The sequence below is a fragment of the Carassius carassius genome, chromosome 39 (assembly GCF_963082965.1).
Source record: "Carassius carassius chromosome 39, fCarCar2.1, whole genome shotgun sequence".
In the NCBI taxonomy this organism is placed as follows: Eukaryota; Metazoa; Chordata; class Actinopteri; order Cypriniformes; family Cyprinidae; genus Carassius; species Carassius carassius.
The window spans coordinates 29,161,202-29,184,575 of NC_081793.1; the positions used below are offsets into that span (position 1 = coordinate 29,161,202).

At 40.4% G+C, this 23,374-nt stretch overlaps 2 protein-coding genes across 5 annotated transcripts in view; both read right to left on the reverse strand.

Moving 5' to 3' along the window:
* Positions 1-3,869, reverse strand: part of fmn2b (formin 2b) — a 42,258-nt gene extending 38,389 nt beyond the window's left edge. For 2 of the 4 annotated variants that reach the window (XM_059531495.1, XM_059531494.1), the window contains exons 1-2: positions 3,218-3,331; positions 109-1,767 (exon numbers count right to left, since the gene is read on the reverse strand). In XM_059531495.1, coding sequence (XP_059387478.1) covers positions 109-1,767; positions 3,218-3,272 — 1,714 coding nt within the window. In that variant the 5' untranslated portion in view covers positions 3,273-3,331. The other 2 variants (XM_059531496.1, XM_059531497.1) reach the window with 2 other exon arrangements.
* A 2,958-nt stretch (positions 3,870-6,827) lies between these two features.
* The window catches only part of LOC132121140 (muscarinic acetylcholine receptor M3-like), a 16,826-nt gene continuing 279 nt past the window's right edge, over positions 6,828-23,374 (reverse strand). The window contains exon 2 of the mRNA XM_059530315.1: positions 6,828-8,687. Within this exon, the coding sequence (XP_059386298.1) occupies positions 7,069-8,664 (1,596 nt within the window). The 5' untranslated portion in view covers positions 8,665-8,687 and the 3' untranslated portion in view covers positions 6,828-7,068. The remainder of the gene's footprint in view (positions 8,688-23,374) is intronic.

A 23,374-nucleotide genomic window follows, 5' to 3' on the forward strand; every position in this document is an offset into this window, starting at 1 on the left:
TTCAGGGCCTATAAAACATCAGTAACTTTTTAGAAGTACAAAGGCTCCATTATAAAAGTTGCATGTATAAGGACGTTCACATTAGTTTAGAAGGAGTGCAGATCTCACCTGTGAAGACCTCCTGAGTCATAGAGCCCCGCTGTGTGGCCGTCCTGAGTGTCCCCTCCGAGCCACCGTACTCCAGGAAGTCATCTGACCCAGCCGCTTTCGGCGGGAGCGTGCGGAGCTCCTCGGTCCAGTCTGCGGAGCGGCTGATGGGTCCGGTGATGCTGTAGGAGCGCTGACGCTTGACCCGTCTCCTCTCGGGCCGGTCCGGGCCCCGGCGTGTGAAGAGCGGGCTGAGGGCCGGCGAGGGCCCGGGCGAGCAGGAGGGCGAGCTCAGCTGCCTCGTGGTGGTTTTGATGTAGGACGTGTTGATGGCCGGGTACGGCTTGACCGCAGTCTTCATCCGCCGTGTGGCCAGAGGACTCTCCTGCAGGATCGACACGCTGCTCTTGCGCCTCTGGAGGAGTGCGACAGGCTCTTCGGGCGGCTCAATGACGGTGACACACTCCAGAGAGCCCGTAGACCCGAGCCCGTCGGCCTCAGACACCGTATCTGTGCTGGGAACATCAGCATCGTCTTCCACGGCCTCCACGGCGCTCTCGAATGAAGCTGTGAGGTCAGGGAAGCTGGTGGTGCTGGTTGTCACAGCAACCACTGGAGGAGGAGGAGGAGGAGGAGGGGCCTCGGGCTCTTTTGTGACCGGAGCACAAAGGGCCTCTTCTGGGAGCCCATTCACAGCCGGCTCGTCCTCCTCAGGGAGGCGCGGTGCACTAACAAGCCCGTTTTCTGGTTTAGGAATGGCTTCGAGCACAGTGAAGTGCTCTGAGTCGGGGGTGGGGGTGTTTTGGGTTTGTTTACAGTCCCAGGGAACCTCGACTGGGGCCGTGAGCATCACGCCCTGCTTCAGACGGATGGCCTGCTGGATGTCTGCCAGCAAATCCTCCTGCTCGGCGGCCGAGTGGAAGCTGTACATATCCGTGTCGGATCCGGAGCTCGCCACCTTCTTCTCCTCCTCCTGGCTGTCCAGCGTGTTCGGTCTGCTCTCCAAATGTCCGAGCTCATCTCCAGAGAGATCGGGCGTCTTATTATCCAGCTCGTCCAGCGCATCCTCTTTGGATCCGCTCAGGAAGCCCTTCACCTTGCTCTGGTTCTTGCGCTTCCGTATGTGAGGAAACACCGAGGATCTGTCGGATTTGTTTTTCTTCTTCCCTCCCTCCCCTCCCTTCCCGTGTGATTTCTTGCCGTGGAATCCTTTCTTTGTGCCGTCGTGAGCTGCGCTCTCATCCGCCGCGCCTCCCGCTTCCGAGCGCTTCAGCTTCCCGTCCTGATTTCCCATGATGAGCGACTCTCTCAAGCCATGACTGCTCCACGGTCTGCGTTTGCGTCTGCGCGAGCGGACACTCGATGTGCTCTCGCTCTCGGAGGATGATGAGGAGGAGGAGGAGAGCAGAGCGAAGGAGGAGGCGGTGACGAAAGAGAGCAGCTCGCTGTCGTCCTCTCCTCTGCAGAAGGATGTGTGAGGGGAGGGTGGGACACGGGTGTGCAGGAGGCAGTGGCCCCGTGGGACATGCGTGTGCGGGGAGGGTGAGACATGTGTGTGCGGGAGGCAGTACTGCTGTCGTCTGCCCCGTCTCAACACCTCCAGCAGCCTCTGTCTGAACCCTGGAGCCTCCAGCATCTGCACCGGCTGCATCACGCAGCACACACACTCACACACACCAGCTACAGCACAGAACACAGCCGTCAGCCAGAGATCCTTCATAAATACACTCAATGCAAGCAGCAATAAACCTTCTGACTAAGCAAAACATTAGCTTTGCAAAACGAATATGATTTGCTGTCTGACACATTTGGTTTCAGCTGAGCTGTTTAATGAAAATGGGAAGAAAAACTGTTATTTTTAGAAAACTGACAGCAGTTAAACTTAGCATCATTGAGATTATTGTAAATATTAGATTTTCTTTTTATATTTTCTGCTTTCATGATAGTTTTTTTTCTCCAGCTTTTATGTTAAAAGTTTTAGTAATTGTGTTGTTTTTTCATTTTTATTATAAATATTTTCATATTGGTTTTACTTATTTTAGCCAAAAAAAAGATTATTTTTAAGTTATTTTTAAAGAACTGACAGAAGTCAAACCAATCTCTTCGAGAGTTTTGTAAATATTTACAATAAGTTTTTATATTTATATCTTGTTTGCTTTTATTTATATTTCTTGCTTTTATTAGTAATTGTGTTTTTTTTTGTTGTTTTAAAATATTTTTTTTATTTCAGTTTTTGTTATTTTAGTGCATCAAGATATAAAAAATATATAAATATTGCCTTGGGAAGTAGCTGAATTTTTTTGTTTGTTGGTATTTTACACATTTATTTTAAGTAACAATAATGTGTGTTTTTTATGGCTTTAGATGTAGATATATACCTATAATAACCCTGGGTTAAAGATCATTTATAAAATGCACTTGTTTCTGAACAAAAACTCAAAAAGAATATTTAAATAAACTGAGAAAAATAAAATGTTAGAAAATCATTTACAGTTTTTTATGTGGCATCTAGTTTTAAAAAGCATTAGCCAAACAGACATGAGGTTCTGTCAAACATTTAAACTCATTTCATCAGTCAATTAAAGACAAAATATGATAAAAAAAACTAACCTTAATCATGATAACAACATGCTAATCATGCTAGAGATATGCTAACATGTTAAATATGCTAGATACATGATAGCAAAATGCTAACAAAATAGCTAACATGTTAGCAACATGCTTACAACATACTAACAACATGCTAATTGTTCTAGATAGATGCTAGCATAATGTTAACGACATGCAAATCATGCTAGAAACTTGACTAACATGTTAGCAACATGCTAATAGTGCTGAAAACATGTTCTCTGCAGATGATCATGCCAGAAACATGCTATTAAAATGCTAATCATGTCAGAAGCATGTTAGCAACATCTTAACATCATGCTAATAATGTAGAAACATGCTAGCCATATTTATCAACCCTAACCCATCTATCTAAATTCAAAACTTTACTTTTGTTTAAAACTTTTCAAGCTTTTACAACTACTCCAAAATTTCAAGCTAACCTTAAAGTTTGTCTTAAATAACTTTTTAATCTTGTTATTATTATTATAATTATTATTATTGGAGGCAGTTAGATTCTCACAGAATACAAGATGAGTTTTCAGTTGAAGATTGTGAGGGATAACTACAGTTTTCATTCTATAATCGGTAATTGACTACAAGTTTTACTAAGTAATCTATCCAGCCAGTAGTCATTATGTGCAAATAAGCACACTATCCTTCAAATATTTATATTATTATTGTTGTTAGTTGACCTTTGCTGGTGACCTTCGCCGGTGAACTCGCGTGATGACGTCACGACGCCCTCCTGCAGCGTAGACCGTAGATTGTAAGAGAAATCCTCACGTGGACTTTAATGACTGCCTGACTGACAGTTAGACAGAAATAACAGAAGAAAACAGTTAAACTGACTCCACTAACTTAGATCTCTCAGGATCCACGTGACTCTGAAAGTGAAGTCAATTAATCAATTCGACTAAACGTTAAAATCTCTTCATTTTAAAGACGGCTTTGAGTTTGTTTCTTGGTAAAAACATGGACGAAATGTCCCTGTGACATCAAACCTGACTATCTGATTCTGATTGTGTGTTCCGGTCGAGCTCGAGCTGATTGTGTTGATACTCACTCATGAGTCACTGCTCCGACATTACCGTGTGTTCTCGGTTTTCCCGCCGCCAGGTTTAATGCGACACCTGTGCTGTGCGTCACCTGTGCGTGCGTCTCCTGCAGCGACAGCGACACCCAGTGGCCAGGTGCAGTTATTACACTTGGTTTAATAAACCATATATATATATATAAAGAAAAGTCGGCGTGTGTAATGCTTGGATATTCATTTTAATTTAAAAAACGTTTTATCATGATCACTGAATTTTATTATAAGTTGAACACATTCATTTTTTTTTTTTGGTGGTTATCAAACAAAACATAGTTTAATAATAGTTTATAAAGAGGACTGTTGTTATATTTACAGTAACTTTCAAATGTATGGAGTCATTACGATTTTTAAAAATTACTTTAATTCAAGGATCCATTCAATTGAAAATAAAAAGACAGTGAAGAACTTTTTTACAGTAAATTATTTGAAAATAACAGTAATTTACAGAGTTATTAAGCATGTTGGTGATGTTCCAAAGGTGAAGAACACTTGATAAAAATAGATAAATAAATCCACACAGTTATTTTTATACAGAAGAGATTTCAGTTTGTTCTTCCTGTGATATAAAACATAACCACAAAAACACAGTTGGTTTTATTGATCAAACATCTCAGTATAGACAAAACTCAAATATAACTTTGTACAGCAGTTTATAATAATGTATCACTCTCAGTGCTATAGTTATCAAAATAAAGATTACCAATCATCCTGAATAAAGAAAATCAAAGTGAACTAAAGTGTTTTCAGATCGCTTTCAGTTCACAATATAAATCATGGTTCAAACAAAAGCTGATTTATATAATTATATTTTTTTATACAGTCTGACTGTTTTATTACGACCACTAGAGGGGAGTGTGACTCTACATTCGATCTGAGATCCTGTTTAAAAAAATAAATAGTAATAATAATAAAAATACTTAAAAAAAAAACTGAAATCCTCCGTCATGATCAGCTTATTTTCACAGTTTTTACATGTTTGTGAGGGCACAATGTCTTCTAAACATATTAAAACACCATATTTATTCCTTTGTAATCAAACACCACTCCATCTTGGCTTCTCAGTCAAAAACTATCTGAACTACATAATCTGACAGAAACAACCAGATATGCATAGAACACAATAATAAAATATCACTTTTCACTAATAAAAGAAGAATTCGTTACGTGATCATTTCCCCCCATTTTTAGTTTTTTTTTTTAGTTTTCTTTTGTCACAAACACTCCCAAAGGTTGAAATTGTTTTTGCACTGATTATTTTGCTGTAGAAATATAAAGAGAAGGATCGAATTTCGTTGCAAAAGCAGCATTTGTGTAGTGAGGTCACGACCTTACAGTTCAACTGGCCAAGTGCACACAACAGAAGGACATTCAAACACTCACAGCTTTGTGTTTTTCGTTGTGTAGGTTCACACACATTTACATTTATGGCAGATCCATTGCATTCAAGGTCTATATTTTGTCTGTTCATGCATTCGCTGGTGCAAGCCATGATCTACTGTTTGAGCCATTTACGTTTATGCATTTGGCAGATGCTGTTATCCAAAGTGACTTGCATTGCATTTAAAGTATACACTGGATCAGTTCATGCATTAGCTGGGAATCGAACCAATGACCTTAGCGTTGCAAGTTCAAACTAAATCAATGCATACTGAGCAACTGCTCTATAATACAGAAACTGTGAGTCATTTCGTCCCCGTTCTCAGTTTATTCTTCTCAGAAGGTTCTGCACTTGTTTTTACATTGATTTGCACAGAACAGGAAAAACGAAGCCAAAACCAGGGATGCGACCGTGTTTCAGGAGACGTGGACAGCAGGGTTTTTTGGCTCGGTCTTCCCTGGCACTGCTTCACCATCTCCATGTTTTATTGGCTCATTCTGCTCTCAAGGGTTTAAAAGTACAGAGGAATCGTAAGTTACTGTGTGGGAACATTTTACACAAGAATCTAGAATTAAAACATTTCCCCATTTAATTATACTTCAGTACTAACTGTAAACCAGTAAATGTTTTCACATTAGAAATGACAACTTCAGGTTGCAGTCTGGAGATTTTTCTTGGATGTCGCACTTTATTTCAATCGTCCACTTCAGACATTTGACTAACTAGAAGTAACTTTGCAACTACATGTCAGATAACTCTCATTAGATCATCAGCAGAATCATAACTCGTAAGAAAATATATTCCATTCATTGATGTCAACATCTAAAGAGTATTCAACACTACATTACTCCTGGATTTCACCAAAATGGGTTTCATTAAGAAAAAAAAAAGTTGTGAGTTGATGAAAAGTAAATAATGAATTAAATCATAAAAATATCAAGTTAAAATAAGGAACTCATTTTAATAGTACAATCAAAATAAAACGTTAAAAACATTACTGAATAATCGTTCATTAGTAGAAAGTCTAATGTGGACTATTCAAATAAAGTGTTACCCTAAAAACATAAAGTGTTTCAGTATTGTAATGTGCACTTGACTTAAAGTGGAAATATATATTTAAAACATTAATGAGGGTGAAATCAAACTCATTAGAAGCTTCTTCGTTTCAGCAGTAAAACATTTCAGAGCTTAAAGTAGAAACCACAGAGTACCACAACAGCCACCATAAACCCAGATGAAACACATAAACATGATCTGGGAAAGTGAATAGGGATAAATTAAACAAACAGTTGATGGTAGCCATTGACCATAGTATATATGTACAGTCATGGGCAAAAATATCGGCACCCTTGGGAAATATGATCAAAGGCGGCTGGGAAAATTCATGTGCATTGTTAATCCTTTTGATCTTTTATTTAAAAAATTCACAAAAATGTATCCTTTCATTGGATAATAAGAATTTAAAATGGGGTGAAATGTCATTATGAAATTAATGTTTTTCTCTAATCCATTGATTTCCCAAGGGTGCCAATATTTTTGGCCATGACTTTACATATTTTCATTCTATGGCTGTCAAAGGCTACCATCAACTGTTTGGTTCAAAATATCTTTAGTGTTCAGCAGAGGGTGTGAAAATGATGACAGAATGAATCAGATGAATCAGAATTTCAATGTACGTTATGAGTCAAAATTGTAGGGTTGGACAAATGAGCCCTTAAATACTGCATGTCCCAGCTGACCCTTCACTTCAGTAGGAAACACAGGAAGCGTCTCGTTTCTGTAGGTTTTTTTGTGGATGTAGTCACACAGTCTCTTGATTGCATCAGGCTCCTATGAACATGAACACTGTACAAACTCAACAGCCCTTCAGAAGCGATGCACAAAGTTCCTCCAAACGTCTCTAGAGTTCTGCAGGACTCTGTTTCCGGAAGGTGGCCGCTGGCTGTCTCTGCTGGAGCGGAGGCTTGTTGGGTTTGTTCTTCTGACTCCACTGACACAGCAGGATGGATCTGAAGGTGGTGCGAAAGGTCTTGTTGCAGAGCGCGTAACACATGGGGTTAACAGTGCTGTTGACGTAACACAGCCAGTATCCCAGAGCCCACAGCGTCTCGGGGATGCACTCGTCACAGAAGGTGTTCACCAGGACCATGATGTTGTACGGCGTCCACGTGATGATGAAGGCCAGGAGGATGGCGCTCAGAGTCTGCGCCGCTTTCTTCTCTTTCACCAGAGAGACCTTCTTGCGCTTGTTGACCTGCGTCTTGGCCTTGCAGGCGAAGCGTTTGGCGAGCGCCGAGTCTTTGAGGGAGATGCTGGCGTTGGGTTGATCTTTGGAGCATCTCACGGATGTTTTGGAGTGATCGGACAATCCCTTTCTGTACGGTCTCGTGGCGTCTTCAGTTGGGTGGAGATTCTCGGAGATGGAGTACACGGCTCGGGCGTCTTCTCCGTCCTCTTCCTCCTCTTGATCCGACTGGTCAATGGACACAGTGGTTTCGTTGTTATTCCAGCTGTCCGAGTCGCCGCTGCGACCCTTCCAAGCTTTACAACTCAACGGCCAGAACCCAAACCGTCCGGTCCTGGTTCTCCCAGAGCTTCTCTGGCTGGACGGGTGGAGCTCCGAACTGCTGTGACTGCAAGAGTTTCCCGGATTCCCCACGGGTTCCTCCGGACTCCCTTGGTTCCCCGAACCCTTGAGTCCAGCAAGCTCTTTGGAGCGGTTCTCCGTCTCCTTGTAGATCCGCCAGTAGAGGACGGTCATGATGGTGACAGGCAGATAGAAAGCAGCGATGGCTGTGCAGAAAGTGGTGATCGGCTCCGAGAGGAACTGGATATAGCATTCTCCCAGAGGGACCGTCCGCTTCCCGACGAAATACTGCCAGAAGAGGATAGCTGGTGCCCAGAGGATGAAGGAAATGGACCAGGCGAGTCCGATCATGGTCATGGCTCTCTTCGTGGTGCGTTTGGCTCTGTACGTCAGCGGACGAGTGACGGAGAAGTACCTGTCGAAGCTGATGACCAGCAGGTTCATCACTGAAGCATTGCTAGCTACGTAATCAACAGCCAGCCACAGATCGCAGGCCCAGTTCCCGAGCGCCCAGTGGTCCATGATTATATACGTAGTGTAGAGGTTCATCGAAAGCACGCCGATGATGAGGTCTGCGAACGCCAGGCTGAGCAAATAATAGTTATTCACCGTCTTCAGCTGCTTGTTGACTTTAAAGGACACCAGGACCAGGATGTTCCCGGTGATGGTGACTAAGGACAGCGAGCCGCACAGGAACACAATCATCACGATCTGCCAGATGTTGTGTCCACCGAGTGATTCTGGAGACTCCAGAGTGGCATTGACGGTCAGATTGGAGCTCTGCATGAGGAGCGAATCGTTGACGGTCTTTACGTCACGTGGTACGAACTCTGTGACGGGATTGGCCCGCATCCCTGGAGAGCTGTTGGTCAGGAATGATCCGGGCTCGGCGCTCAGCGTCAGGTTCATGGTGACATACTCTGTGGACGAACCTGAGAGACGAGAGATATTACCATGAGAACTAGACAGAAAACACACTTGATCTCACACACAACTCTCTGATCATATCATATTATTATGCATTTATAACATCGCCTCATACTGATTATACAGAAACTATTGATTAATAGTTTAATAATTTGACAATATTAGTTTATATAAGTAAAAACAAACTAACCACAAAAATGATTTGTGACCTTGGACCATAAAACCAGTCATAAGGGCTAATTTTTCCGAAATTGAGATGTATACATCATCTGAAAGCTGAATGAATATTGTTTCTATTGATGTATGGTTTATTAGGAGGACAATATTTGTAAATCTGGAATCTGAGGGAGCAAAAAAATCTAAATATTGAGAAAATCATCTTTAATGTTTTTCAAATGAATTCTTAGCAATGCATATTACTAATCAAAAATGACGTTTTGATTTATTTAAGGTAGGAAATTTACCAAATATATTCATAGAACATGATATTTACTTTATATCCTAATGATTTTTGGCCAAAAAATACTTACCCATACTGGTATTGTTGGTTATTGATACACATATACCCCAGAGACTCAAGACTGTGCTCCAGGGACACAAATCTTTTATTGTATTACTATTAAAAAGAAACTAACTACAAATGATTATATTATATTACACAGCTATAGCTCTGATTTCTGTCAGGTAGTGACATCGTTTTATTTGTGACTCTGCTTGCAGCTTCTTTAAACTGTGAAGCTCTTGGGTTTGAGACATATCTGAGGACGTCATGATCCACAGGAAGAGGAAGATTCTCACTGACTGTCTAATGTTTGCAGGATGTTTGAGTTTGATTACACAGCGACAAAACTCAACGTCAAACTGTGGACGGATACGAGCTCAACCTGACAAGAGACGAGACTCTGGAGAGAGAGAAACATGATGAAGAGCTGTAAAGAACAGCAGAGAGAGAGAGAGAGACAGAGAGAGAGAGAGAGAGAGAGAGAGAGACAGAGAGAGAGAGAGAGACAGAGAGACAGAGAGAGAGAGAGAGAGAGAGAGAGAGAGAGAGAGAGAGAGAGACAGAGAGAGAGAGAGAGAGAGAGAGAGTGAGAGAGAGAGAGAGAGAGAGAGAGAGAGTGAGAGAGAGAGAGACAGAGAGAGACAGAGAGAGTGAGAGAGAGAGAGACAGAGAGAGAGAGAGAGAGAGAGAGAGAGAGAGACAGAGAGAGAGACAGAGAGAGAGAGAGAGAGAGAGAGACAGAGAGAGAGACAGAGAGAGAGAGAGAGAGAGAGAGAGAGAGAGAGACAGAGAGAGAGAGAGAGAGAGAGAGAGAGAGAGAGAGACAGAGAGAGAGAGAGAGAAAGAGAGAGAGAGAGAGAGAGAGAGAGAGAGAGACAGAGAGAGAGAGACAGAGAGAGAGAGAGAGAGAGAGAGAGAGAGACAGAGAGAGAGAGAGAGGGATGATCTGATGCTGATCTGGTCTCTGTATCTCGTGTCTCTGCTCATGATGTCTGTATTCAATCATCAGCCTCGTAATGTTGTTTTCATCCACAGGCTTCGGGTCATATATGATATTGATTCACATCATGAGATGGCTTTAATTCATAACACCGCTGAATACCAGAATTATTAATATAAATGAATGTCTGTAATAATAACCTACATGATTCTTTTACAAACCTAATTCAGATTGTGAATCTTTTAATATCGCCTCTAGATTTGATCCATAATATTACACTGATATCTGCATGACCCTTGACCTTAAGCTGACCTCAGGTGACAGGAAGCTGTGTGTGTGTTTGAGGACAAAACCTCCCTTTGGTCATAAAAACTGAAAATATGTACGTTTATACAGACTTTATTCTTGATTCATTACTGGATTTTTTTCTTCTTGTTAGTTTATGTCTACAGTATTTGTCTGTCATGTGTTTGTCTCAGTTTTTGTCCATGATGTTTCTGGATTCTCTCTGGTTGATCCGGTGCTCATTCTGTTTGACATCCAAACGGCTGATAAAACACTGATTTCAGGCTCTCGTGTTGATGTGTTTTCATAAGGAGCTGATTGTGTGTGTAAATGATCATAGTGAAGGACATTGATTATGTTTGAAGATCAATGCACCTAATGAATGTTTATGTAACAGCGCTGTGTGGTTTTCATTTCTTCTGTGTTCTTCTGTGTGTGTGTGTGTGTGTGTGTGTGTGTGTGTGTGTGTGCGTCGGTTCTTGACTTTGAGACTGTCTGTCAGTCACACTCAAGACTAAACCAACTCAAACCCAGAACACACTCAGATTAATATTTCAGCTCCATGTATTACAGTTTTTTTCGATTGCTAAACGACAGCGAGCACAACTGGAGTCACATGTGCAAAACTCTAACTACAGTCTGCACTGCAGCAGTTCATGTGAACAAACTCTAGTTCGTTTTTCATTGCTTGAACACAGTTTTCAAAACTCTACACACTTATCCCACGACTTTAACCACAACCTGCACAACACTGTGGATTTACAGCACTTTGTTCAAATGCTAACACACTGCTGTCAAAACTGTGAAGCACACATTCAGAACAGAAGAGATTTCAAACACTGCTGATTGGCCCCTCAATTACAGTTTTTTACAATCACTTTGTTACTATTTTCAGAACCTTGATGTCATTTTTCACAACTCTAGACACAAAACTCACAACCAATGATCAAAATGCACATTTTTCAAAACTCTAACCCTTTTCTCAATTGCTTGGATACAATACACATAAAACTTAGATCATTTGTTCATTCAACAAAAATCACCTGTTCAATATGACACAACTAAACATCAAAGTGCTACTATTTCAAAAGGCAATCCACACATTACATTTCAAATGAGTGTCTATTCATTTCCTTACAATGATCTAATTATCAATTGATACAACTGCTCAAAATGATAAGTAACTGTTGCATTACTCTTAGTATGGAAACACACAAACAATCTTCCCAGTTTACTGTAAATCATGAACGTTTCAAGATAACGAGATTCATTGTGACCAGTTAGCGCGGAGCATGAACCAATTAGACTACAATATCCATGGATGTAGCCTAATATTTGATCATAATGCTTCCTCAGACACTGTGTCTATGGCCCCAAATACTGTACCACCTTTTCAGACTATTTACAGTATTGACAGTACTGCACTGTATAGATGCAGGCCCTTGTAATTGCTTGTCCAATTCTGCCAGCTCATTACTGATGATTGAGTGCACATTGTGAAAGAATTGATTGGGATCCAATTGCAAGAGCATAGTGATACGTAACATGGAGCCAGCAGGTGATCCAGGTCACAATGGAGGTCAAACAGTGGTGGGAGGAAGACGAGGAAGACGTGTTGGTCAAAGGAATGGTAGAGGACAGGCCCCCCTTCTGAGAGGTGGTCGTGGGCCTCGTTTGAGAGGTGTGGGGGAACGTGGAGAGTGATGGAGGTGGATGCAGAGGATGACCATCACAAATTCATATATTTGGATGAGGCAGGTTTTAATCTGGCCAAGACAAGGAGGACAGGTCGGAATTTCATTGGCCAGCGGGAAACCATCCAAGTACCTGGACAACGTGCGGCTAACATTACCATGTGTGCGGCTATATCAGAAGATGGTGTGGTGGGTTTCAATTTCATAGCTAATTATTTTTGCTTTGATTCAAATAAACTTATGTTGTAATTGTACAGTACTGTAGTGTTTTGCATCAATATATTACAAACTTTGTTCAATGATTCCACTGTGTCTGTAGTATTCTCTCTACTACTGCAGTACTTTTACAGAGATGTATTTACTGTACATGTAATACCATAATGAAACCTGTATCACCTATTTTGTTCTACAATATTTAATGATTGTACGAACAATGACACAGTGAAACTATCGGTTGCTTCTGTGTGGGTGATCTATAGTTATGTTTCAATGGTATTTCACAGTAAAGTTGTGTTGTGAACTAATGATTGTGCAGTTTTGCACGCTTCAAGGAGGAGATGATTCGGGTCTTTGACCACTCCGCCTATGGTGAGGAGGCTTCCCGACGGCTTTCCACACTTCGGCAGGGGAGGCATTCAAGCCTGACTTTTCCATTGAGTTCCGCACCCGCAACCCGCGTTGCTCGTTTTTTGGAGGGGCTTTCTCCTGAGGTTTGGGACGAGGTCCTCGTCCGCGAGATCCCCATCCGGCTCGGCGATCTTTTTTTTGACGTTGGTTTTGATCTTTTTTTTGACGTTGGTTTTGACCAACGGCGCCGAGCTCACCGCCTGGAGGACACGCTTTTCTCTCCGCCCCTTCTCAGCTCCGCCCAAACAGAGCCCGAACCCATGCAGCTGGGAGGTCTTCTGATCTCACCTAAGGAGCGTGAGAGGAGGATTTCGAATCGCCTCTGCATATACTGTGCCAGCGCTACTCACTTTGTGTCTTCATGTCGGGTAAAAGCCAGGACTCGTCAGTAGGAGGAGGGTTACTGGCGAGCGCCATCACTAAGGCCATCCCTTCTAGTTTCTGTACGACACTTCCAGCACTTCTCCAGTGGGCTGGGTCGTCAGCTTTCTGCGCTGCCTTGATCGACTCTGGGGCTGAGGGGAACTTTGTGGATGAGGAGTGGGCGCTCCAACAAGGTATTCCTCTCACACATCTAAGAGACTCCACCCCTCTATTTGCCCTCGATGGCAGTTCCCTACCTAGGGTACAGAAAGAGACAATTCCATTGACTCTTACCATTTCTGGTAACCACAAAGAAACAATCTCTTTTTTTTTTATTTCTCAGTCTCCTTTTACTCCCGTAGTGCTGGGCCATCCTTGGCTAGAACTCCATAATCCTCACATTGACTGGGCTAAGGGATCTATTTTGTCTTGGAAATTGTCATGTCATGTTGAGTGTTTAGTCTCTGCTGTTCCCCCTGTGTCTTCTGTTTCTGTTTTCAGGAGGAGGCAGGAGATCTGACGGGAGTACCGGAGGAGTATCACAATTTGCGAGGGGTTTTCTGTCGTTCCCGAGCTATGTCTCTTCCGCCTCACCGCCCGTATGACCGCGCTATTGATCTTCTCCCGGGTACCACGCCTCCACGCGGTAGGCTCATCTCCCTTTCGGCTCCTGAACGGGAGGCATTAGAGAATTATTTATCCGAATCTCTCAGAGCCGGCACCATCGTTCCGTCCTTGTCTCCTGCAGGCGCTGGTTTTTTTTTGTCAAAAAGAAAGTCGGCTCTTTGCGTCCCTGCATAGATTATCGGGGGCTGAATGACATCACCGTTAAGAATGGTTACCCCTTGCCTCTGATGTCCTCAGCTTTTGAAATCCTGCAGGGGGCAAGAGTCTTTACCAAACTCGACTTCCGCAACGCGTATCATCTCGTGCGTATTCGGGAGGGGGACGAGTGGAAGACCGCCTTTAATACACCCCTCGGACACTTTGAGTATAGGGTTCTTCCCTTCGGATTGGTTAACGCCCCCGCTGTCTTTCAGGCACTAATCAATGACATCCTTCGAGATATGCTCAATTTATTCGTTTTTGTCTATTTTGTCTGATATTTAGATTTTTTCGCCCTCTCTCCAGATTCATGTGCAACACGTTCGCCGTGTCCTCCAACGTCCACTCTCCGTTTCCTTACTGAAAGCTGTTTCCACTTCCCATATCAGTGTATACATTGTATTTCTATATGCAAAAAAAAATGCAAAATACCAGCAAATATATAAACACTATGTATTTGAGTTCCTCTCACTCCATAATAAATCCTTTGCATTTAACCAGAGCAGGAGTGAAAAAAGCATTCACTATTATAAACACCACTTTTATAAATGCACAAAATAAATTAACTTAAAGCAAAACTGAAACTAGCAGTGAGTGAGAAATGCACTGTAGAAATAAACCTGCGTTCATGTATTTCTCTCATTCAGCATCCCAAAACTAATGTGTTTCACGCTTGATATTAATTGCATTCTATACAGTAAGTTGAAGCATGTTTCATTTGATAGAAAAAGTGCAACTTATATTTCAGAAAATACAGGAATAGTAACATTTTAGGTCATTTGAATGCATGCGAACAGACAGCAGCTCATAAGTTTGAATCTGACCTGATCTTCTCTTGACGTGTTATTTGACTTTATTTCTTCTTAAAGGAGATTTTAGTTCAGATGGTGACCAGAAGCTAAAAATGCAATATGAAAGTTCTCCAAACAACATGTAAGCACTGTATTCCAGGTCTTTTGATGCAAATCTCCTCCACCAAAACTCTCAGAAAGACAGCTTTCATATACAAGTCAGTGCATGATTTCTTTAATCATACATGATCATCTTATGGTGTTTTGAGATCATACAGGTCTGTGGCGTGTGTTTTCTCACCGTGTCTCCTGATTAAAGCTCATGGGTGGATCTCGTGTGCTCTGTCAGACACTGAAAAACATTCAGATCTTCCCATCACACACGTCACATTCACTGGGCTCTGTTTAATTCATGGTACATTCACATTGTGAGCTCAGCGTCTGCTTTGAGCTGAGTCCAGCAGAAGCACAGACTCTTCTGAATATTCTTTCTGTGGCTTTACTCGGCTCTTGAAGAAAACTTGGTTCATATTTGATTTGAAGGACATTTTGTTTATTCTTTATGAAAAGCAGTGAAATATACAAACACAGTCTAAACATGACATGAGAAAAACACAGACTGAACCAAACAAATGGCATTAAAATACCCTTTCAATCCAATAACTTGAGAAGTGAATCCAGAGCAATGAGAGCAAGAACACGATCAGACGGACGAATGCAGCTGATTCTCAGACTAAACTCTGCTAAACGAATGACGTTAATGTAAATTTCACTCATGCGAAGCGACTACAGACAGTGTGACGTATCACAGCTCAAGCCTATAATCACAGTCAAGTCTCAAAGCCATTCTGCTGCTGATTTGCATGTTTTGTAAATGCTAATGACTGGGATCTGACCCTCAGAACGAGGAGCGTCTGACCTCGACTCGGAGCTGGAAATCCTCTCGTTCTCTCTCACAAACCCTGCAGTAAATCTGTCATTTATCTGAGCGGAAACATCGGATAATGATCAAACACGAACAAAACACCGCCACACAATCTCAGGCCTGTATGTTCTTTCATTCTTTACATGGGAAAATACTCACATATTCCTCTAAATATATATAGATGCGCTCTGCTCAGGTCACAATAACCAGGTTAAACTAATTAAACCAATCATTTGAACTATTATTATACAAACACAGATCCAGGGCCATTTCTGCTCTTCGATAGTAAAGTAGAGCAGCTCGAGGGGAAGCGGAAGGAAGTCCTCGGGGTTCGTTCTGTGTTGCATTAATCAAAGTGCTGCGGATTTGAGCGAAGGCTTCGCTGGTCAAGCAGAATATCTCCTGCTTTCATTTGAGCGTTTGTATCTATTAAAGGAGAGCCGCTGCTGTTTGCCATCTGAATGACCTGGAAATCCTCCAAACACCAGAGGACATTATCAGACTGGACTCACTGTCAAAGCCCAAAAACTGAAGGAACACAAACATAAGGTTAAGGAACATCTCCACTGCTATAGTGATACAGCGGGGCATGTTGTCACACTATAGGACAGAAATAATAAATAAATAATCAAAGAAAACATGGTTTATATATATATATATATAATTAATAAAAAACAAGCAATGCATTGAATTAAACCTGAAATTCTGAAGCAGAAAGAATAAAATAGTATTTTCTGCTACAACATACTCCAATAATCAATAATAATGTCTTTACATTGTATCCAGTTTCACATTATGGTTTTGCTTTATTTAGCAGTTAAATCATTATGAAACTAAAATAATCATTTTGTGTAAAATTAAAAGGAACACCTGTGACAACTTACCCCTCTTATAATATTACTAGAAATGTTCACATTACTGACCAGGTTTGATATGCACATCATTTTATGCACTTCATTATGATACATGTTCTGGATCTTTTATAATGAAAAATAAAGTCCATTTGAGACGAAACAGACTAGAATATCAGCAGAGATTCACATTCATCCAGGAAGATATTTACACACATACTGTGTTTATAATGTAACACAGGATTTAATACAGACCAGTACAGTAATTGATAAACATGAGGTCGTTGGTTCATTTCTAATATCTGCTCGTCATCCCAGGAAACTGCGATCCATTGCACTGGTGATTCTGGCGTAGATTAGCATAGCCTGTAAAGAACTGCTGCCATCACTAATACAGGCTATACTAATTAAAGCCAGAGTCATCAAACCAGACTTCAGATGTGGCCAGATCCTTCCTTCTGTGGAGATCATCCGCTGCTGAATGAATGTCTTTCTGCTTCATTAAACTCAACACGTCCTTGCCTTTTCTTTATAATTATTTGTGAAATTTACTGTCAATTTCTGATTGGAAAACTGTTTCTGAGTAAACATTTTGTCAGTGCACAGTTTGTTCACCATCAACTTTTAAAATGTTCAAATAAAATGAAAGGCTGTATAATAACTATTCATGCATTTTATAAATAAAATAAAAACAAATACGTACAAATTAATATTTCATGCTTAAAATTAACAATAGACTTTATTTAGTAATTTCTGTAATTTCTTCTTGATTTTCATTTTGAAGTGAAATTGAACTCATTCATGACCGTTTGTAGATTCACCGAGTTATTAACCCACCGGTTTAGATCTAGAAACATGACTGATTAAACCAAGTTAACGGACTCTCTAGAGTTTCTATAGCAGGTCATTGTTAAAGCATCAGCACTAGTCAAACGTGACAAATGAAAAGTTAAAATGAAAATGAGTTCAGTAAAATTACAATACATACAAACCCAGAACCCTCACAAAAACACACTCCTCTCGGTAAACACACAAATGGACGTTTCTAATTTAGCCCACAGAGAATCTGCCCTTCCATTTACAAACACACCATTAGGATCCATTACTCAGACACAAGCCTTTCATAATGTCACATCATACTGATAATTAAACGATCTGTCAGCAAACAAACATATAGAAATAACGAGGCTGAAGACACACACACACACACACACTGATGAAGACATTAGTTAAAATCCTCCAGATGATTCCAGATGTGTCAATTCAGCCGTATTGTCTTGTCAGTATTGTGTTTGATTTGTTGTGGTGTGTCTGGCGTCCAAGCTTTGTGTTTCTCTCACACAGACACTGAACTTTCATGTTCCTATGTCAGAAATCACCAGCTCATTCTCACAGCGCTCCATACAAATACTGACATGAGAAACCTCTGAGACACACGGATGAGCGACAGACAGATAAACACAACCTGATCTCATGGGGAAATCATGAGAAACTTTCCATTTCAAACGTCCTGTAAAAGCAGAACGAGACACGATTTCAGATCAACAGACTTTCACTCCCATTGAGACAAATTAACCAACCAGCAGCTTCACATTCACTCTGCTGAGACACAGACAAACACAAATTCAGATCAATATAAAATAGCATTCATCTGTTACTGTAGTAAACACGGTTCTTTGATTCTCCCTCATTCGATGCTCTTTCTTCAGGTAAACACAGGTGCAGATCTACTGAACGTCAGTGTGAACAGACGAATAATCGACTATGAAACCTCAATGTTCTTCCTCTGAAAAACAAAACGAAACATGACTTTGTCTTCTAGTGAAGGTATAAACCTGTGCATTCTGGACTCTGAAATTCCCGTCTGATCAGACTGCGGCTCTCAAATAGAAACTGGGAAAAAATGATCCTTCCTTGGATTTTAATGCAAATACTTCCGCTTGCATCTTCTTTAACTTCAGCAGCAGACTTCAGCGAATCATTGCACCTGAATTCATTTGCATTTCAGGAGTTCACTGAGTTATATTTTGGAAAACAATGACTCTGACAGAAATTAATTAGATATAACAAATGTGCACAGATAAGACGGTTACTCTTTTATCCAGACCAGGGCTCTTTGTTCTGGGTTCGGTGAATTATATCACAGACATTTCATACAGCTCCAGAGCTAAAACAAGCAGAACCTGCACAAAGATGAAGAACAATGAAGAATGAGAATAAAAGCTTCAGAAAATATGTGAGCAGGACCTGAATTCAGAGGAAGACTCACACACACACACACACACTATCGAACACTTCTAAAGGATAATTGATGATTTCTGACTGCTGAAATCACTGATAATAAGTTCTTTCACAATAACATTCCGCTTCTAATTTCAGCTTTCATTTTTTTTCACATATATTCTTTTAAAATCTATCTGAACACAATTCAATCAGCTAAAGGTGTTTTGATGTGTTAAATGTTTTCAGTCTTCTGAACTAAAGACGTGTTGCATTACCGATAATATTATTAATGATAATCATCAGAGCTGAAGGCTGAGAATAAAGCAATTAAAGATCTTCAATCCACTCTTGAGTTCCTTACGTTTCCTCTGTTTGACATGAGAAAAACTCATCCACAGATTTATCAAAATATATATCATGATTACGCTGTTTAACTGAAGCTCAACACCTAAAACGCTGAACCAAAGACAGCACAGTCACAAATGAAAGCTATAGCATTTTCTCAAGCACCATTAAAATCTCCGTTTGCTCATTTTAACCACATTCCATCCCATAATTTAGATTAAATATTCCATAGAATCAATAAAGCTCTTGATTATCTAAGACACTAAAATACAGTCAAATGGCAGCCGTTTGGGGCTTAGTTTTTAAGGAGAAGACTTCAGATTTTAAGCATCACATATGCCATAATTTGATAATGTGTGTTGCATTATGCAGCAATCACATTCATGTAAACGGCACTGAAAATACTGTCATTTAATCAGCGTTTATTCATTAGTCTTTGCTCTCATGCGAATCTCTACAATCATCACAAATAAATCTGTACTTCTAAGAAATGCATTTCAGACTTCCAGAAATCTTGAAAGTTATTAACTTGATTATTTATGCAACGACAAGTAAGATAAACCTGAGGTTAATAAAGAAATCATCTCTGTGAGCGACTGACATGAAAACAACTCGAAGCTCTGGGGTCACAGGATTGGAGACATCAGGTGAACAGTGACGTACAACAGCAGATGAAGAACTGGAGACAGAAACACCTGGGAACATATTAATAAACACGGCTGGAAACAATTCACACAACAAGGACAGGAACAGGAAGGACCATATAAGGGCAATGGAGTGACCGACATCAGAGGACTGTGAACATCTAGTTAAATTATTGAAATATGATCTTTCTGAAGGATATTTCAAGTACCGGTAAATATTTTATTTTAATGGGTTTGGCTGAAAATGTTTGGGAATCCCTTTATTATATGAACAAACATTAATAAATGCACAAAAACAGTCATAAGAAGAATTACGTAATATATGTAATACATATGATTGATTTACTGCCATTGTGTGAATAACTGTGATCTAACTATGAGCATTTTAACATGTAACATAATCCATTTACGAGTACTTAGTTTTTGCAATCTGTTTGCAACCACGTAGTGATATTCAGTCCAATCACAATCTAGAAACTTCATTAGTAATCAATAAGGTGATATTCTGAGAGAAAGCGCTTGTGTGTGATCCGGCGAGAGAACGGTTCCCAAATCTCTGCAGTTCAGGGCAAATCGTGTCATGTTCTGTAACGCAGCTTTATCTGTCAGCACATAATCAAATCCAGATCCTGCTCAAGCTAATGAATGTATATCCTAACGACACGCGCCACTGAACACAACATCTGACCGCTGCCAAGACTCCAGATCAACTGAGAGCGCTCCCAAAACAACAGAGACTTCCAGAACGTGATGAAGAGTGCAAGCACAGAAATGTGTAAAACTTACATGAAGAACATAAAGTCTATTCTGAGAACCATTAGCATCGCCTTCATAACAAATAAACACATTTAAAGACTAGTTCACCTATAAATGATTCTGTCATCATCGCTCCAAACCTTTAAGACTTTCTTTCTTCTGTCAAACACTAAAGAAGACACTTTGATGAACACTAGGAAGAAAACATCCTTGGACCACATTGACTTTGACTGTATGGACAAAAAAGTGAAGAGTGCATGAGGCTATTCCTTCAGTAACTCGTTCTCATTTCCATCATGCCAAAAACAAAAGAGACGTTTTTTTGATTCAACATTGCAGGAGTAATGATAATGTCTTTTAATTTTTTTTAATGAATTTTGACAAATGAAATGATACTCTAAATAGGAAACACTGTCATAATGAGTGAGTCATTCGTTCAACTGATTCGTTCAGAAAACAAACAAGAATGAATAATCACTGAATCATTGACTCACTTGATTCATTAAACCATGGATTCACTCATGACTAGACCTCTTCTGTTTCCAGAGGAGTGAAGCGAGCAGTGTTACTGAGAGGGAAGTGTTTCAGTAAGTGTTGGAGACTGCATTAAAATAACATCAGAAGAGCTTTTAGATCACGCCGGAGAAAAACCAGTCCTCACACAAACACTTCCACATCTGCATCAATCTGACTCACACTTACTTGAAATTCCCCCTCAAAATAAAATATATATATATATATATTTGTGGTCATAATATATTCTAAATATGTACTAAATATACATTGGAAACAGTGAAGCTCAGTTAAATATATTTGAAATTGAAAATGCATTCAGTTTTAACCTTCATATACCAAAATATATTAAAAAAATGTATTTCATGGGCAAGAAAATATGAAAATATCTCATAGTAATCTACATTTAGGCTAATATCAAAATATGTATATTTTTTAGGTATATTTTAAAAAATGGGCAAAAATATATTGGTGGAGAATATAATTACATAAATATATTTTGAAACATATTTTAGCAAATATATTTATTGCCCACGGTATATACATATATATATATATATACATTTTTTGTAATAATTTGTGAAATGTTCTATCAATTTTGGAGTGAATTTTGTTTCAAATTAAATCCAACACTTTTTTTTTCAGTGTACAGTCTGAATGATCACCGCTGCACATACGAGCAGCTTTAATTGTTCATTTGAACAGTATTTCTAATTGCTCATTTTTGTGTTTAACCACAACTCATGCAAGAGATCAGAACCTCATTCAGTGTTTTCCTCCATTACTGTACATCCTGAACACAGAAAACAGCACAATCCAGACGTTCGCACGAGCACACTGTTTTAGGCTTTCTGTGAGGTGAATATCACATTAACATGATCCAAATCAAATCTGTGTCTGCAGAAACACGTCAAGCTTACATGATGATATGATGAGGACTCTACGAGGATGAGGTCAGTAAAACACACAGGAAGAGAGAGACAGGAAGAGACTGTTTGATTGACATGTGTAGCAAACAATCAAAGTTTAGCTTTTGCGTGAGATTAATCCATTTAGGGGAATGAAATTAAATTAAATGGAATTATTGATGTCATAATAATAGACCTCAGTCTGATGCTGAAACTACAGATGTGTGTTCTGCTTCTGCTGCAAAAAGCCCAGAACTCTGATTGGAAACACTCCAGACTGATGCGTGATATTGTTTCTCAGTGATGATGTGTGTGTTCTGACATGTTTCTGCTCAACAGGTGTCAGAACCGAGTGCTCAGAGAACTCTTTATACACACACATTCAAGAAGATTCATGAACGCGCTCTATGTATACATGTGGTGATGAAAAGACAGACACACACACACACACACACACACACGCACTGACACACACACACACTCACTGACACACACACACACACACACACACATACACACCCACAAAACACTCAAAACCAAAACAGTGTGTGTGTGTGTGTGTGTGTGTCGGTGTGTGTGTGTGTGTGTGTCTGTGTGTGTGTGTGTGCGTGCGTGTGTGTGTGTCTGTGTGTCTGTGTGTGTGTGTGTGTGTGTGTGTGTGTGTGTGCGTGTGTGTTTGTGTGTCTGTGTGTGTGTGTGTGTGTGTGTGTGTGTGCGTGTCTGTGTGTGTGTGCGTGTGTGTGTGTGCGTGTGTGTGTGTGTGTGTGTGTGTGTGTGTGTGTGAGTGTCTGTGTGTGTGTGTGTGTGTGTGTGTGTGTGTGTGTGTGTGTGAGAGAGTGTGCGTGAGTGTCTGTGTGTGTGTGTGCATGTGTGTGTGTGTGTGTGTGTGTGTGTGTGTGTGTGTGTGTGTGCGTGTGTGTGTGTGTGTGTGTGTGTGTGTGTGTGTGTGTGAGTGTCTGTGTGTGTGTGTGTGAGTGTCTGTGTGTGTGTGTGTGTGTGTGTGTGTGTGTGTGTGTGTTGAGGAACTGAGGGAATGCGAACAGAACACACTGAAAAGGCAATAGAAAAACAGAGACTCATGATGAAACATTAAAATCAATAAACTCTGAATGGAATAATTAAACTGACAAACGACTTCTCAATTAAATATCTGAATATTATTTCAATGCACTCTGTGCAGAAACGGATTGTGCCGCTATCACCATGTCAATAAAGCTTAAGTGAATTGAATGAGAGAGAGAGATGGACAGCTCCCATATTCACAATAATTCTCCTTCTGCTGACAGAAACGCGAACTCACTAAAAACAAAGCAGCAAGACCGCGCAAAACCAGCACTAAACCAGCACTAAACCAGCAGAAACACGCAACACCAGCGCACAGAGAAACGATTCAAAATCAGCCTCAAAATATCAGCAGAATTTAATCAACAATTCAACATTCATTCAAGAACAAAGACAAAACACAACGAAAGAAATACACACCCGATATAAATATGACGC